This window comes from Tamandua tetradactyla, chromosome 21 (assembly GCF_023851605.1).
Source record: "Tamandua tetradactyla isolate mTamTet1 chromosome 21, mTamTet1.pri, whole genome shotgun sequence".
Lineage (NCBI taxonomy): Eukaryota > Metazoa > Chordata > Mammalia > Pilosa > Myrmecophagidae > Tamandua > Tamandua tetradactyla.
The window spans coordinates 16,602,862-16,618,146 of NC_135347.1; the positions used below are offsets into that span (position 1 = coordinate 16,602,862).

The 15,285-nt window shown below is 40.9% G+C and overlaps 1 protein-coding gene across 6 annotated transcripts in view; it reads left to right on the top strand.

Annotated features, from left to right (window-relative positions):
- Positions 1-15,285, top strand: part of MCC (MCC regulator of Wnt signaling pathway) — a 614,110-nt gene that overhangs the window by 481,431 nt on the left and 117,394 nt on the right. For all 6 annotated transcript variants that reach the window (XM_077138931.1, XM_077138932.1, XM_077138933.1 and 3 more), the window contains one exon: positions 3,884-4,026. In XM_077138931.1, the coding sequence (XP_076995046.1) occupies positions 3,884-4,026 (143 nt within the window). The remainder of the gene's footprint in view (positions 1-3,883; positions 4,027-15,285) is intronic.

Consider the following 15,285-nt stretch of genomic DNA (forward strand, 5'->3'; position numbering starts at 1 on the left):
GCCGAGCTTTATGTTGAGCAAAGCATCTTCCATGTGCCCATTGGGTGACAAGCACTGCTCAGGATTCCATGCCCAGAGCCAGCCACTAGACTGGCTTTCCCTGTGCATTTTTCCAGTGCATCTGAGCTGCTGTACCTGGGGCTGGAGTGACACCTGCCTTTCCTCCAACAGTCTCTGAGCTTCCCACAGGCTATTTTCTTTGTCAAGGTCATTTCTTCACCACCTACATTTATCTGTTGAGATCCTTCCCTTTTCTAAGGCTTACTATCCACCTTGAAACCCTGGAGCTATCCCTGACCCATTCCTTGCCTTCCTTAATGCGCATTCAGCCTGGTAGAATCCAGGTGCCATGGATTCTGCCTCTTCCTCTCTATTCACTATCATTTCTGTAGGTCAGGCCTTTTTAAATTTCTTGCTTGGAATCCTGAGATCATCTGTTTTCAGGCCTGCACAAGTGGGTTCTCCACAGCCACCGGATTAAATCACAACTCTTAACTAAGTTCTCAGGTGGCAAATCCTCAGTAGTCTCTACATACCTTCAGGATTGTGCCTAAAGCCTCTTCGCTTACCAGAAAAGGCCCCCTGCCTTGAGATCCCCAAGTGTCTCTCCAACCTCATGCTTCCATCAAGCACTCCAGTTTGGTTTTAGCCATATTGAACCACTTGTACTTACTCAGCTCCAGATGTTCACAACTCTGCATGTGCCCTTCCACCCTCATAACCTGTCTACAGTCTATTTGCTCTGAGTCTCACCTTGAGTATTCCTTCCTCCAGGAAGTCTTCCTGGTCACCATCCACTGGCAGCCCCAGGTACTCCTCCCATGTACACCCACAACCACCTTCTTAAGTTAGAGTTGGCTGTCAATATGTTTGTCCCCCAGAAGGCAGAATCCACCTGGCCGTTGCTTACCTGTTTCCTTGTTTTGGTGTTCAAATGCTTCTTAATTGGGGATCACTAGTTTGAATTTCATGACAATGAAAGCCTTCTGTGGAAGATGACATATCACAAACAGATGACCATAAACTAAGTAGCTTGAAACCACAGAAAGTTATTCTCTCAATTATCTGGAGGCTAATACTCAAAATCTTGGTGTCGGCGGGTCCATGCTCTCACTAAAGGCTGTACGGGAGGACTCTTTCCTTATCTCTTCTTAGCTTCTGGTGGTTAGCCGGTATGGCTCCCAGCTTCAGTTTCTGCTTCTCTCCTCACATGGCCTCCTTCCCTGTGTGTCTCTTCTGTGTCTGTGACCAAATCTCCTCCTTTCTCATAGAAAGCACAGTCTTTGGATTTAGGAGCCACACTAATGCAGTATGATCTCATTTTACCTTGATTACATCTGCAAACTCCCTATTTCTGAATAATATCAAATTCACAGGTGCTAGGGGTTAGGACTTGAACATATTTTTTTTGAAGGACATAATTCAGCCCACAACAGTTGACAGTACTAGTAAGGTACAGTTTTTCTTCAGACTCTGTGCTGACTGTGTGCTTTCTATAATCAACAGCTTCCCTCTCCCACCCCTTTCTATTCCTACCTTTGTAGAGTTCATCCCAGTAATCCCTAGAAGTAACAGTACAAAGCAAGAGGTTTGGCAGGCACTATATGTCTTGGAACCTGCCAAGCCAGGAGGGTTTAAGGTGACTACTAAAGAGTTTGTAAATGCCATTTACACCAGAGAGACAGCAGCAGCATTTATCACCAGCTTTCCTGACCATAAAATAATCTCAGCCAGGCTGAAGCTGATTACATTGGCCATGCAACAAAAGTAATTTATTCATCATCCACAAAGTCTCCCATTAAGTAAAATTAGAATTTTAAGTGCTGATTGAAAGGAAAGCTGATCTATCCCTGCACAAACAATTACCCTCTAGACCAAAAAACGCAGCTCTTTTTAATTGTTTCTTTCCCTAAGGCTAATTATTGTGAGTTTTTGCAGATGTGTAACAGTTAACTTATTCATAGAGCATTAACCTATGTTTTTATGCCTTTTATCACTCCCATTCTAATTCATATTTTTCATGGCTGAGAGACTTGTGTACGTTTAAAATCTTCCCAAATTTCTGAGTGGCTTTTATTAAAAATACCTTAGAAAGCAGGAGTTCACCTTAATCCTTCCCCTGGGAAATGACTGATTGCTTGAGGACTCTGGAGTGTTCTTCATAGTTCTCTAATTTATAGATGCATTTCCTTAATTCAAGTTGCTTCTTCTCCAAAACCCCGGTGATTACCACTCACCATGTTGGTCTACCCAAAACCCAAGACTTGTAGACATCTGCCCCCATGGTTGTTGACAGCTTAAAATGAATGCCAGGCTGGATTTCTTCTCTTGCCAGGTTTCTTCAGAGATTCCCTACCCCCAGGTCTGAGCAGACACCAGTAAGCTTCAAACCCCGTGATTAAATCCCCTGACAATGTTCTCTTCCTTCTCTCTTGCAAAAAAATGCCACAAAGGAGATTTTAATTTTGTTTTCTCCCTAACTGTGTCCAGTATGTGTGGTGGTTGTGGTGGTGCAAGGAGTGGGGAATATGTGTGTTTTAAAATATATGTTCCAATTCTAAGTTTTCTTGGCTTGCTAACAGTCCAATTCAAACTTGAGGTTTGAGGGTTTCATGAAGGATTGAGAAGGGGTGGATGGGCTTGTGAAAATGAAACATGGTTGCGCTAAATGTTGGCCTTCTGTTAGCAAATGCAAGATGAAGGAAATAAGCCATTGAGTGAGAAACTCTCACTTTGTACTTTTCTCCTCATCACTTCTTCTTTTCTTATCCCCTATCCTACCCATTTCCTTTAGGGAAACTAAGTGTGGCATATCTTAGAATTGCTCATCCATGTATATCTCAAAGGATCCACTGAGGTCTGCATGGGTGAGGTGCTGGTTTTCCATTAGCTCCAGATGTAACATCTCTGCATACCCTCTTCCAAGAAGAGAGTCTGCCAGTGAGACCCTCCCAGGTGACGGGGCTTGCCATTTTTGTCCATTTACTTCTTGTATGTGTGTTTGGTTATTTTTTTGCTCTCTGAAGCCTCAGTGCTAATAGAGCTTAGGCTTTTTTGTTTGTTCATTTTTCTTTTTTTTTTTATATTGCCTATTTATTTTTTTATTAATTAAAGAAAAAAGAAATTAACACAACATTTAGAAATCATTCCATTCTACATATGCAATCAGTAATTCTTAGCATCATCACATAGATGCATGATCATCATTTCTTAGTACATTTGCATCGATTTAGGAAAAGAACTAGCAAAACAACAGAAAAAGATATAGAATGTTAATATAGAGAAAAAATAAAAATAATAATAATAGTAAAAAAAAAGGAAAAAGAAAAAAAAGACAAACAAACAAACAGACACAAAAAAAACCTATAGCTCAGATGCAGCTTCATTCAGTGTTTTAACATGATTACTTTACAATTAGGTATTATTGTGCTGTCCATTTTTTAGTTTTTGTATCTAGTCCTGTTGCACAGTCTGTATCCCTTCAGCTCCAATTACCCATTATCTTACCCTGTTTCTAACAGAGTCCAGCAGGAGTTAGAAACAGGGTAAGATAATGGGTAATTGTTCATTTTTCTTTTACCCCAGAATTTGAGGAGTAAAGAAGTCTGATTTCTTCAGGAAAAGAAGGCTGATGACTCTTGTTCAGTGCTCAGTTATAGATGAAGAGACAGAAGCATCCTTCCACTGTCACACACTGACCATAGATGTGCCCATCTTTTTGGCCTGAATAGAATCCTGGCCTGTGTGGCCTGGGGTGAGGATGGGGGATCTGTCCATCTGCTCTCTGATATTTCCTCCTTGTCCTCAAAAAAGATATTCCCTGAGGTTATGTCTTTTATCCTCTGTGAATGGTGGCTGACTCTACTTTTTTTTTTTTCTCCAGAGAAGAAGATGAGTATTCAGAGCTACGATCAGAGCTGAGCCAGAGTCAACAGGAGGTCAATGAGGACTCTCGAAGCATAGACCAAGACCAGACCTCTGCCTCCATCCCCGAAAACCAGTCCACCATGGTCACTGCTGACATGGGTGAGTCTGCCTTCCAGTACCACCATGCCAGCATTTCACCTCTGGATTGTAATAGGAATTTTCAGAATGTGAGGCAGCCTGAATTAACATTAACAATTCAAGTAGTCTGGTGAATAGATGAAGGCACATCCATTTCAGTCCCTTAGAAATCTTGTTGATTTATTGGTCAAAATGTAACTGAAGAGCTGAAGTAGCTTTCTGCTCTAATATGTTTATAATTCAGCAGAGAACCAGTTTGGAAGGCTAATCCAGTGCTCTATACTACAATAAAATCTAAACTAGGGTGCTGAGGATGGAAAAGGTGGAGAGGGTGGTGACCCTTCCATTGCAATGGAAGAACTTACAGATTTTAGGAACTGTTAAGTAAAAAGGAGGAATCCCAAATGACTCCAACATATTGATCCTCAGTGACTAAGAAAATGATCATATTCCTTAGTAAGGAGGTTTGGTTGAGAAATAAGTTAGGAAATAAACACGTTTGTAGTTGTAGAAAAATGTCCATGTGGAAATATCTGTGACGGTGTGTTTTAAACTGTAGGTCATGACCCCTGAGTGAGTCCTGAAGTTATATGAAAAATATAATATTTTTAAATGAAATTGAAAAGGAAAAATAAAATTATAGTATTGTTTCATGAAACTAATTTGTTCCACATGTGTATTATGAGATTGGCAAATAAAATGTTATAACTTTGGTTGCAGTCAAAATGTTGCAAACCCACTGGTCTGGTTGGAAGTACCTACCCAGATGTTTGGACAAAAATTGGGGCTTTGGAGATGTCTTTGAAGTCATCTAATCTAAGAGATCCTGATGGTTGAAAGGGCATGGAGTCAAAAGAGTGTGAAGTACCATATCTTAGGAAATGTTCACGTACAGGAGAGATGGAAGAAGAACCAAGTGTAGGGGAGCTGGAATTGAAAGAGAAAGAATTAGGAGAAGGAAGAGTAAGTATATTGTAGTTTTCATAGAACCTAAGGTTTAGTTTGGGAGACAGACTAATAAAATATCACACATATAGGTCTAATCATAAACCTATTTAAATGCTATAAAATTAATGAACATACTACCAGGGATACTATCAAAAGAGGATGTATCAAAAGAACCTGGTCCAGTCTGGGATTCTAGGAAGGCTTCCTCAATGAAGTGGCATTTGACCTGAGATCCAGAGGGGGTAGTCAGGATGAAGCAGGTAAAGGAGGTGAGGATTTCCGCAAGGTGAGGGATCCATGGCAAAGTCAAGGAGGTAAGAGAAGGCCATCGTGGCTGGAGGGCAGAGAGGTGCAGGGTGGAGACTAGAGAGCTAGGCAGTGCCACATAATGCATGGCCTTACTAACCATGTCAGAGGGTTTGACCTTTATCCAAAGACCATAGGAAGCTACTGAAAGATTTTAAATAGTAGGGGATGGGTGAGATGCTCTGGTTTGCATTTCAAATCAATCTCTCTGTAGTGTGGAGAAAGGATCAGTGGGGTAAGGGTAAACAGGGAGGCCAGCTAGAAAACCATTGCCAAAGTCTAGGTGTGCAGAATTGTTGCTTGGATTAGAGCAGTGGCAGTTGAGCTGTAGAAAAGTGGATGACTATACAGAAGATATAAAATTGGCAAGATATGCTGAAGGATTGGAGCAGATGGTGAGGGAGAATGTGTATATGGTTTGCCCAACAGATGAACCATGGGGACCCATCAACAATTGGGAGCATGACAAAAGGACGAGGTTGTTTTGCTCTGATTTTTATTTTGTTGTGTTTTGCTTTTCTGTTATTTGGAGGTTGGGGGTCAGTGGGTGAGAGATAATGGGTTTTGTTTAGTCATGTTGGTGCATGGGTTTGAGGTGTCTTGAGATGTCCAAGTGGAGGTGTTTAGCAGATGGTAGGATATACAGATATGAAGCCAAGAGGAAGGGCTGGACTGGGGAAAAAAAAAAAAAACCCCGTTGGGAGACATCAGGATGTCTGAAGCCATGGATGGATGTTGATGAGTAGAGACTGAGAAGCATAAAGAGCCAGAGACTGAGGCCTTGGGGACCACTAGCTGTTAAAGAGACTCAGCAGGTTCTCTTGGCAGGGATGTGCTTCTCATTATTTCACTCTCAGTTTAAATGCACCTCCTCAGAAAACCAGTTTATGCAAGTCCCTGTGTTAACTCTGTCGTTGTCCCATTTTGTTTCCTTCTTATATCACAATGAAATTAAAAGTATGTATTTGTATTTATTTACTCAAATGATTCTCCCACTGAACTCCACTGGGCAAGAAGCATGATTATTTTATTTACAAGTCTGTCTCCAGAGGCCAGCACAGGGCTCTGTGTTAACACACTATGTGTCCAAAGATACCTCTTGAAACGAATCCATCAATCCATCAACCGGTCAATCAACCAAAGATGGAGGAAGGAAATAAGGAGAGTGATATCCTGGAAGCCAGTGGGCAAATAAGGCTCTAATAAGGGAAAAGCCATCAGCAGCACTGTGCTGCTGAGGCCACATAAGATGGATTTACCTACATCAAGGTCATTGAGAGCTGTATATATATATATATATTTTATTAATTAAAAAAAAATTAACTAACACAACATTTAGAAATCATTCCATTCTACATATGCAATCAGTAATTCCTAATATCATCACATAGATGTATGATCATCATTTCTTAGTACATTTGCATTGATTTAGAAAAAGAAATAAAATGATAATATAGAGAAAAAAATAAAAATAAAAAAATATATAAACAAACAAACAAACAAAAACTATAGCTCAGATGCAGCTTCATTCAGTGTTTTAACATAATTACATTACAATTAGGTAGTATTGTGCTGTCCATTTTTGAGTTTTTGTATCTAGTCCTGTTGCACAGTCTGTATCCCTTCAGCTCCAATTACCCATTATCTTATCCTGTTTCTAACTACTGCTGGTCTCTGTTACCAATGACATATTCCAAGTCTATTCTCGAATGTCGGTTCACATCAGTGGGACCATACAGTATTTGTCCTTTAGTTTTTGGCTAGACTCACTCAGCATAATGTTCTCTAGGTCCATCCATGTTATTACATGCTTTGTAAGTTTATTCTGTCTTAAAGCTGCATAATATTCCATCGTAGGTATATACCACAGTTTGTTTAGCCACTCGTCTGTTGATGGACATTTTGGCTGTTTTGAGAGCTGTATATTGAAGCCATTTTACACCAGTCAGAAATGCTTGAGGTGTGGAGATGCCTCTCAGGCCCCAGGACTTGGCTTCATGCTGAAACTGCCTCTCTCAAACCAACCTGGACCGAGACCCTGGGCTTTGTATTACTGCACACATACTGCACGTACCCTGATCTTGGGCCAAGTCCTCATTTTATGTTCGTACCAGCATCATAGTTCTCTGACCCTGGTAGCCTGAAGCTACTCAACTCTGCCTTAGGTAGTCAGACAAGTTCAAGCAGCCACAAAATTCCCAGACTTCATAGAGGGTCAGCCCTGTGCTGAACACTCCATTCATCTCTCTCAGACTGTGTTTTTATGAAAGTAATACATTTCATAACCAACAAAATTTGATAATCAAGTTTGGGAAATTCAGGGATAAACTCACTTAGATGCATAGAGACGCAGTATGTATCTGCACATACACTGTGGACTTCTCAGAGCCTCTTAGGAGAGACCATGAAACCATCTATAGACACTAGAAGGAATTCATTTAGGGCTCAGCGCGGAGTGCTGCAATGTGCTTGCTAATCGGAACTGGATGTCTGCCTCTTCTTATCCCTTTGCCAAACTGCTTCCATATGTAAACACCATTATAGGAAATCATTAAAAAGCAGCCATTTCATTATGGTTTCTATATTTGCAAACCTGCATTAGGAGCCCAAAAGTTTTCTGGACTTGGATTCTATATGCACATTTTGCCACAGTATATTTGCTGATCTCCATTTAAAGATAATAAGAATAAGTCCAGCCTGTTCACTTTATCAAAAAAGCACTTTTCCTTTGTTTTCAAGACTGCCCATCAGAGCCAGGCTGCCCCTTCAGTTAACTGGCTCCTGGGCACCCTTGTCAGGTGCTGGAGGAGCTAACCCACAATGTAGAATGAGATTTGACTTCCCTTAACAGTCGTAAAAAGGAGAAGGGACCCTGACTTCTGTCATAATGCATCTTAAAGTTAACTAGATTAGCTCTAGTTCAAGCATAGTCGCAACAGTCATTTAAAAATAAAGATAATTAAAGGACATAGCCAAGGTACGACTCATGCCTTGGAATTTTTTCCCCTTCAACTTCACAAAGAGTTCCAATTAAGAGAGAGCCTGAATATAATAACTAACATGCTGTGCTCTGTGTTGAGCATTTGCATGCATCTTCACATTTAATCTTCAACCTTGAAGGAGGCTTTCGTTTCCTCATCTGTAAAATCGCGATAACATTCAGAGAGGTTAAGTAACTTTTCCAAGGTCACACAGCTAAAAAGTTGTTTGGTTCTTGATGCCAGTGTTTCTACAGATGGCTTTGCTTTTAGCCTTCTCTGCTTAAGCAGTAAAACATGCCTGTGGTTGGTGTACTGGGCTTATTGCAGTCCTTTGAGGTCTCTAGTGCTGATGGGGGAATTTAGGGAGCAGCTGTGTGATCACAAACACCTGGCTTAATAGCAGTGTGTTTGTAGTTAAACAAGATTTTGCAGATCTCCCTATTAAAAACAACACTCAGACCAAATTATTCTGGGTGTTGCAATGAAGCAGAGCACAGATGTGTGCAGCACGGGCTCATGGCATCATACATGTTAGAGCATGTTCGGTGGACTCTCCAGCAGACTGTTTCCCCAACTCTGTTAATACAACAGCAAAGCTTGTCTGGAGCAGTCATTTGTAAAACAAAATCCCAGATCAGATGGACTTTTACACAGCAGAGGGGGATTTTGATCTAGTATTTTGAAATCTCCTCTAGTTTGAGGTAAGAAATTATTATTTTTCTGGAATTATAGAGATTTAGCAATGCTAAACTCTTATACCCTTCAGGGTTGAAAGAAAGCATAAGATAATTTGAGCTGCTGGTGTGATTATTTGGGTAGATAGTTCCTCGGTACGAGTATTTTTTGGAGGACAACCAAGGAATAATTTGCACATGAAACCTGGCTTTTTGGCACGGCTATGACAATGAAATATGTTTAACATTAAAGCCAGATTTTTCTGGCTTTATGGCTGATGAGGCTTAATGGCTTCAGGAAAATTGTTTAGAAGTGTCAAACAGCCACTCAATATGGGGAAAGAGGATTTGGGTCAGGGAAGGGCAGCCCTGCCTCTTCCAAAAACAATTTCTGCTGATGTGAAGAGAAGTGTTTACAATAGGCAAGATGGCCTATCTGGAGAATACTTGCTTTTTGCTAGAAATGAGGTAGCTAGGTAGATAGTCAGTTTTCCTCCAGAAAACTCTTTTCAAAGAGAGTCAGATTATTTGTAATCTGATTCTGAAATTTTGAGGAACTAGCCCACAGATTGGAAAAGACAGAAAGGACTAAAAATATCACCCTGATTAGTCAATACAACAAGACAAGTCTTTTTCCTTCTCCTTACTTTAATTGGACAATTCAATTTCTCCCAAGAGATCCAACATGTTGGTCATCCCTGAGAACCAATCCTAGGGCAAGACTTTGAAGTTTTGAACATTGATTCACTGGAGCATTCTGAGGCAACTGTGTGCTTTCTCCCAGAGATCTGAGCATAATCAGACATGACTTATCTGCGAATGTTAGTAGGCATGGGTGACTGAGAGCCACCTAAAATCCTTCCAGAACTCTCCTTACAGTAACCAGGGTTGGGAGCACAGAAGACTACTGCTCCACTTGTTTGTTTTATTTGGGCTATTTCCATCAAATTCTACTACTTGGTAATGTTTCCTTCCCAAAAAGTGGCTTGAGGTATAAGACAAAAACGGGAAAGTATTGATCTTCAACATGTATCAAAATGTGCACCCACAATTATTGGAATTCATGAACCACTCTTCTACTATCAGTAGTCTTTATTTTCTAAATAGTCCGTGATTACAGAGGTTGGTTTGTTCATTTGGTTATTTGAAACTCATCACCTGTTTTCCTTAAACCCAGCATTATAAAGGCATGAGACCAGCCTCTGAAAGCCTATGTAATCTCTCATGTAGATAAGGTAGGGGATCTTACCAGTATTGCTACAGAAACCAGCCATCATTGTGGATGCTATTTCTATGAAAAATAGCCTGTAGAACACTTTTGAAAATGAGAAGCACGTCTTCCCCCTCTCCTGACAGCTGAGAAACTCTCCTAGTCCTGTCCCAGGGAGAACCCAAGATAGCGAGCCTGCTGTGTGCTGCCCAGTGTTTTCTAGAGGGCTGGATGCAGCCTTCTTGAAAGGGAGCTCTTAAGCCAAGGTGGGTGATCTACAACCTCCGCCACTTGGACTGGACAGAGCTAGGAAGAGGGTGGTCAGAGGTGAGCTCAGAGCTGCCAGAGACAGATGCAGGGGTGGGGTGGCCTCGGAGGCACAGTGAGGAGGCTGGATCTCGTCCCCTAGACGTGCCTCTGTCTCCCCGGGTTAACTTCGTGGAGGTGCAAAATGGTTTTTAATACTTTTCTTACATACTCTCAAATTGCCACCCCTCACCCTCACCCCCAATACACACACACAGAGCAAAGATTGTGTTAGTTGTAGTTCACACTCCTGGTTCCCTTGCATCCTCTGCAAAACTGAGTATTTTCTTATTTTAAAGTTGTACCAGTTGGCGTGATGAGGAACCAAATAAAGACAATAAATTGATTATATGTGAATCTGAACTTGTGTCAAATGTGTACTATTAGAGCCTTGTCCCTGGAAGGCCACAGTCAGAATTCGATACCCAGGGGGCTACGGGAAGCCTGTGGCAGCTCCAAGGGGGTGGGAGGGCCCCTAGAAAGAGCACAAGGGCAGCTAGGGTTCACGGCCCCTGGAGGACAGTGGTTCACTTTAGGCTTCTTTCTTACGCCTTCACTATATTTAAGACCAAGTTTGCTGTTTTAGAGAAACTGTGTCAAAAAATCCAACATGATTCTCACCTGCCGAGCTGAAGACCCGGGTTCGATTAGAGCCTGCCCATGCCAAAAAAAAACAATGTGACGACAGCAAAAATGAAAACAAATCTCAGGCCTTTGAGATTTTACTAAAATAGAAGTTCTGAAAACGCAGACTCGTTTTCTTTGAGAAAAGAACCTCAGAAGAGGCCTTCCCTCCTTGTGGAGTCAGAGTGTGGCAGGGTTGGGGCGGGGGGTGGGGTCACTCTTCTCCTCCCTTCCCCCAGCTGAGCCCATGTTCTCGGTGATGGTTCGGATGTGGCCAGCACCCCCTTAGGAGAGCGTTCCTGTTCGGGGAGCTGCCTGAGAAGTCCATCATGTTGATAGTTCCCGAGTTCAATATAGACTCTCAACGTGTCCGTAACCTATCAGACCTTCTTGCTTGAATGTTATGGTATTTAGTTTTCCCCCAACTTTTTATTTTCAAAAAGCTTCAACCCCGCCAGGAAAAGTCAAATGAACCACCCAAACCCTTTGCTTAGATTCACCAATCGTTATCATTTGGTTTTGCTCCCTCTTCCCTCTCTTGCATGTGCGTGTGTCCTTTTCTTTTTTTTTCTGAACCATTTGGAAGTTGCGGACAGCATGATGTTTTCACCCCAATACATCAGATAAATCTCCTGAGAACAGGGATCCTCTGTGTAACCACCACACCTTTGTGACACGTAAGAAATTTAACACTGAGCCGATATTAATAGGACATTCCATATTCACATTTCCCCAACTGTTCCATGAATGCCTTTTGTTTTATCCAGTGTGCATTCAAAGCACATACATTATATTTAGTTATCTTGTTTCTTTACTCTACTTTATTCTGAAACAGATCCCCCAACTTTCTTGTCCTTAATGACTGACATGTTTGAAGAGGCCAGGCTAATAGCTTCCTTAAAAACTCCTCAGTCTGAATGGTCTGATTGGTTTCTTGTTATTAGATTAAGGTTCACATTTTTTGGAAACATATATGTGAGTGACAGTGTATCCTCAGTACTCTGTCACATCAGGAGATTCATGATGTCAGCTTGTCTCGGTGAGGTTGAGATGTTCTTAAACTGTAACAATAGAGACAACTCTCTTGTCTTATGGAGACACAGGTCGTGGGATCCACTGCGCAGGGGGGCAACCGCAATGTCACTCTCCTAATTCCTCTGTTCCCCTTCAGCCTTCTCCTTGGCATCAGCCTAGAAGTCAACTGATCTATCCTTTTCTGTGTTGTTTTGTTCCGGTTTGATTAGAGGGGGCCTCGGTCCATGCAGAGCAGAGAGGCCTCCTAGAAAGAAAGCCACAGCCCTCCTGGATTCAGCCTTACAACTATGACAAGCCCTTGGGTTGTAACATTTTCCTGGGATGTAACACTTGCCTCTCAGCAGCAAGTCTGTGTTTGTGCTAAAAGGCTCTGACCTCTTTTCTCCACTCTGAATTACTTTACAAAGGCATGGCCTGTGCCTGCCCAGAGGAGAGGAATGCAGGTTGAGGGGACATGGGTCAGCCTTTGGAAGGCAGTGGGGACTATGGTTATAGCCTCGCCTACTGTGCCCACACAGGTAGGGCTTCAGGGAGGTTCTTAGCAGGACTTCATCCCTTTTGCCACACGCTTCCATCCCATTGTGGCAAAGTTTCTGTGTGGTTAATACTTCTAATTTCAATGGAAACTTGCCATCTTGGGGTCTTTTTTTTTTACCCAGAGTGTAATATGCCATGTGATATATATATATATGTTTTTTTTTAAATGTTTTTAACACAATTTTATTTATTTTAATTTTATTTTACTTTATTTTTAATGGAATTTTATTGAGGTATATTCACACACCATATAATCCATCCAAAGTTAGCATAATAAAAAAAAATCATACTTGTAGAAATAATTGTCACTCAATTTGCCTTTTATCATTTCTTAAAAAGAACCTGAGGTTCCAGTCACACTACGTGCCATATTATTTATTTTTTTAGCCATATTTTTTCACTCATTTATCCATACCCTGGATAAAAGGAGCATCAGACACAAGATTTTCACAATCACACAGTCACATTGTAAAAGTTATATCTTGATACAGTTGTCTTCAGTCAGACTACTGGAACAGCGCAGCAGTTTCAGGTACTTTCCTCCATCTGCTCCAATACACCATAAACTAAAAAGGGATATCTATATAATGCATAAGAATAACCTCCAGAGAATAAAATTGCTTTGTGACCCATTAATACCATTGCTAGGTTTCTACTCAGAGGACATGAGAGCAAGGACACACAGACATTTGCACACCAATGTTTACAGCAGTATTATTTACAATTGCCAAGAGATGGAAACAGTCAGAATGTCCATCAACAGAGGAGTGGCTAAACAAGATGCGGTATTACATACAATGGAATATTATGCACCTGTAAGACAGAATAAAGTTATGAAGTATGTAACAACATGGATGGACCTTAAGGACATTATGCTGAGTGAGATTAGCCAGAAACAAAAGGACAAATACTGTATGGTCTCACTGATATGAACGACATTAGTGAATGAACTTTGAGAATTTCAGTTGGTAACAGAGACCATCAGAAGATAGAAATAGGGTAGACATTGGGTAATTGGAGCTGAAGGGATACAGACTGTGCAACAGGACTCATTGTAAAAATTCGGAAATGAAGAGCACAATATTACCTAACTGTAATACAATATTAGAACGCTGAATGAAGCTGAATGTGAGAATGATAGAGGGAAGATGCCTGGGGGCACAAATGAAATCAGAAGGAAAGATAGATAATAAAGATTGAGATGGTATAATCTAGGAATGCCTCGAGTATATAAGTGGAGAATTCTTGATATTCTCACAAGCAATGGGGACAACCAAAGCAACAAGCTGAGCCCCCAAACTTGGGGTTTGTTCATATGAAACTTAACCCTGCAAAGGATAGGCTAAGCCTACTTAGAATTAGGCCTAAGAGCCACCTTCAAGAGAACCTCTTCTGTTGCTCAGATGTGGCCTCTCTCTCTCAGCCAACACGAAAAGCAAACTCACTGCCCTCCCCCTGTCTACGTGGGACATGACTCCCAGGGGCGTGGACCTTCCTGGCAATGTGGGACAGAAATCCTAGAATGAGCTGGGACTCAGCATCAAAGGATTGAGAAAACCTTCTCAAGTGAAAGGGGGAAGAAAGAAATGAGACAAAAATAAAGTGTCAATGGCTGAGAGATTCCAGAGTCGAGAGGTTATCCTGGAGGTTATTCTTACACATTAAATAGATATCACCTTTTTAGTTAAGGCATAATGGAGAGGCTGGAGGGAACTGCCTAAAAATATAGAGCTGTGTTCCAGTAGCCATGTTTCTTGAACATGATTGTGTAATGATATAGCTTTCACAAAGTAACTGTGTGGTTGTGAAAACCTTGGGTCTGGTGCTCCTTTTACCTACCTTATTCACAGGCAAGTAAAACATATGGATTAAAAATAAATAAATAATGGGGGAACAAATGTTAAAATAAATTTAGTAGATTGAAATGCTAGTGATCAATGAAAGGGAGAGGTAAGGGGTATGGTATGTATGAATTATTTTCTGTTTTCTTTTTGTTTCTTTTTCTGAATAGATGCAAATATTCTAAGAAACAATCATGATGATGAATATACAACTATGTGATGATATTGTGAGCTGTTGATTGTATAACAAGAATGGAATGATTGTATTCAGTTAAAAAGCAATTACGGGGAAAGTAATGCCTCAAAAAAATGAGAAATAAGTCATGCCTGTGAAAAATCAGGGAAGGCTTCCTGCAGGAAGAGATTTCCAAGCTGACACTTTAAAAAAGCCATTAAGAGGAGAAAAATGAGGGGTATCTGTACTAAGCAATCAACCATTACATGTGAAGCAAGTGCACAGACCCAAGAGTATGTACTTTTTGAAGCTGGTATCAAATTTTGGAGAAGATTCATTCTGGTGAAGGTTGGACTTGCTTAGAATCAGGTGGACCAAGGGAATGTTTTAACATCTAGCCATTTCATTACATTTTTATTTGTGTTAGGGCTTTTACAGGGGAAAAAAGAAATGAAACAAGCAAACACGTGAATGAAAATGAGCCAACTCCGATGCAGTCTATGATGTACAGCTGTTGGGGAGGAAGAAGGAAACCAGCTTTGCCCACTAGTATGTGTTAAGCAGAAATGCTGGCTAGGCTTCTTAATTTTAATATCCACAAATATTGTAATACTTTCTTTCCAGATTTGCAACGTATATGGAT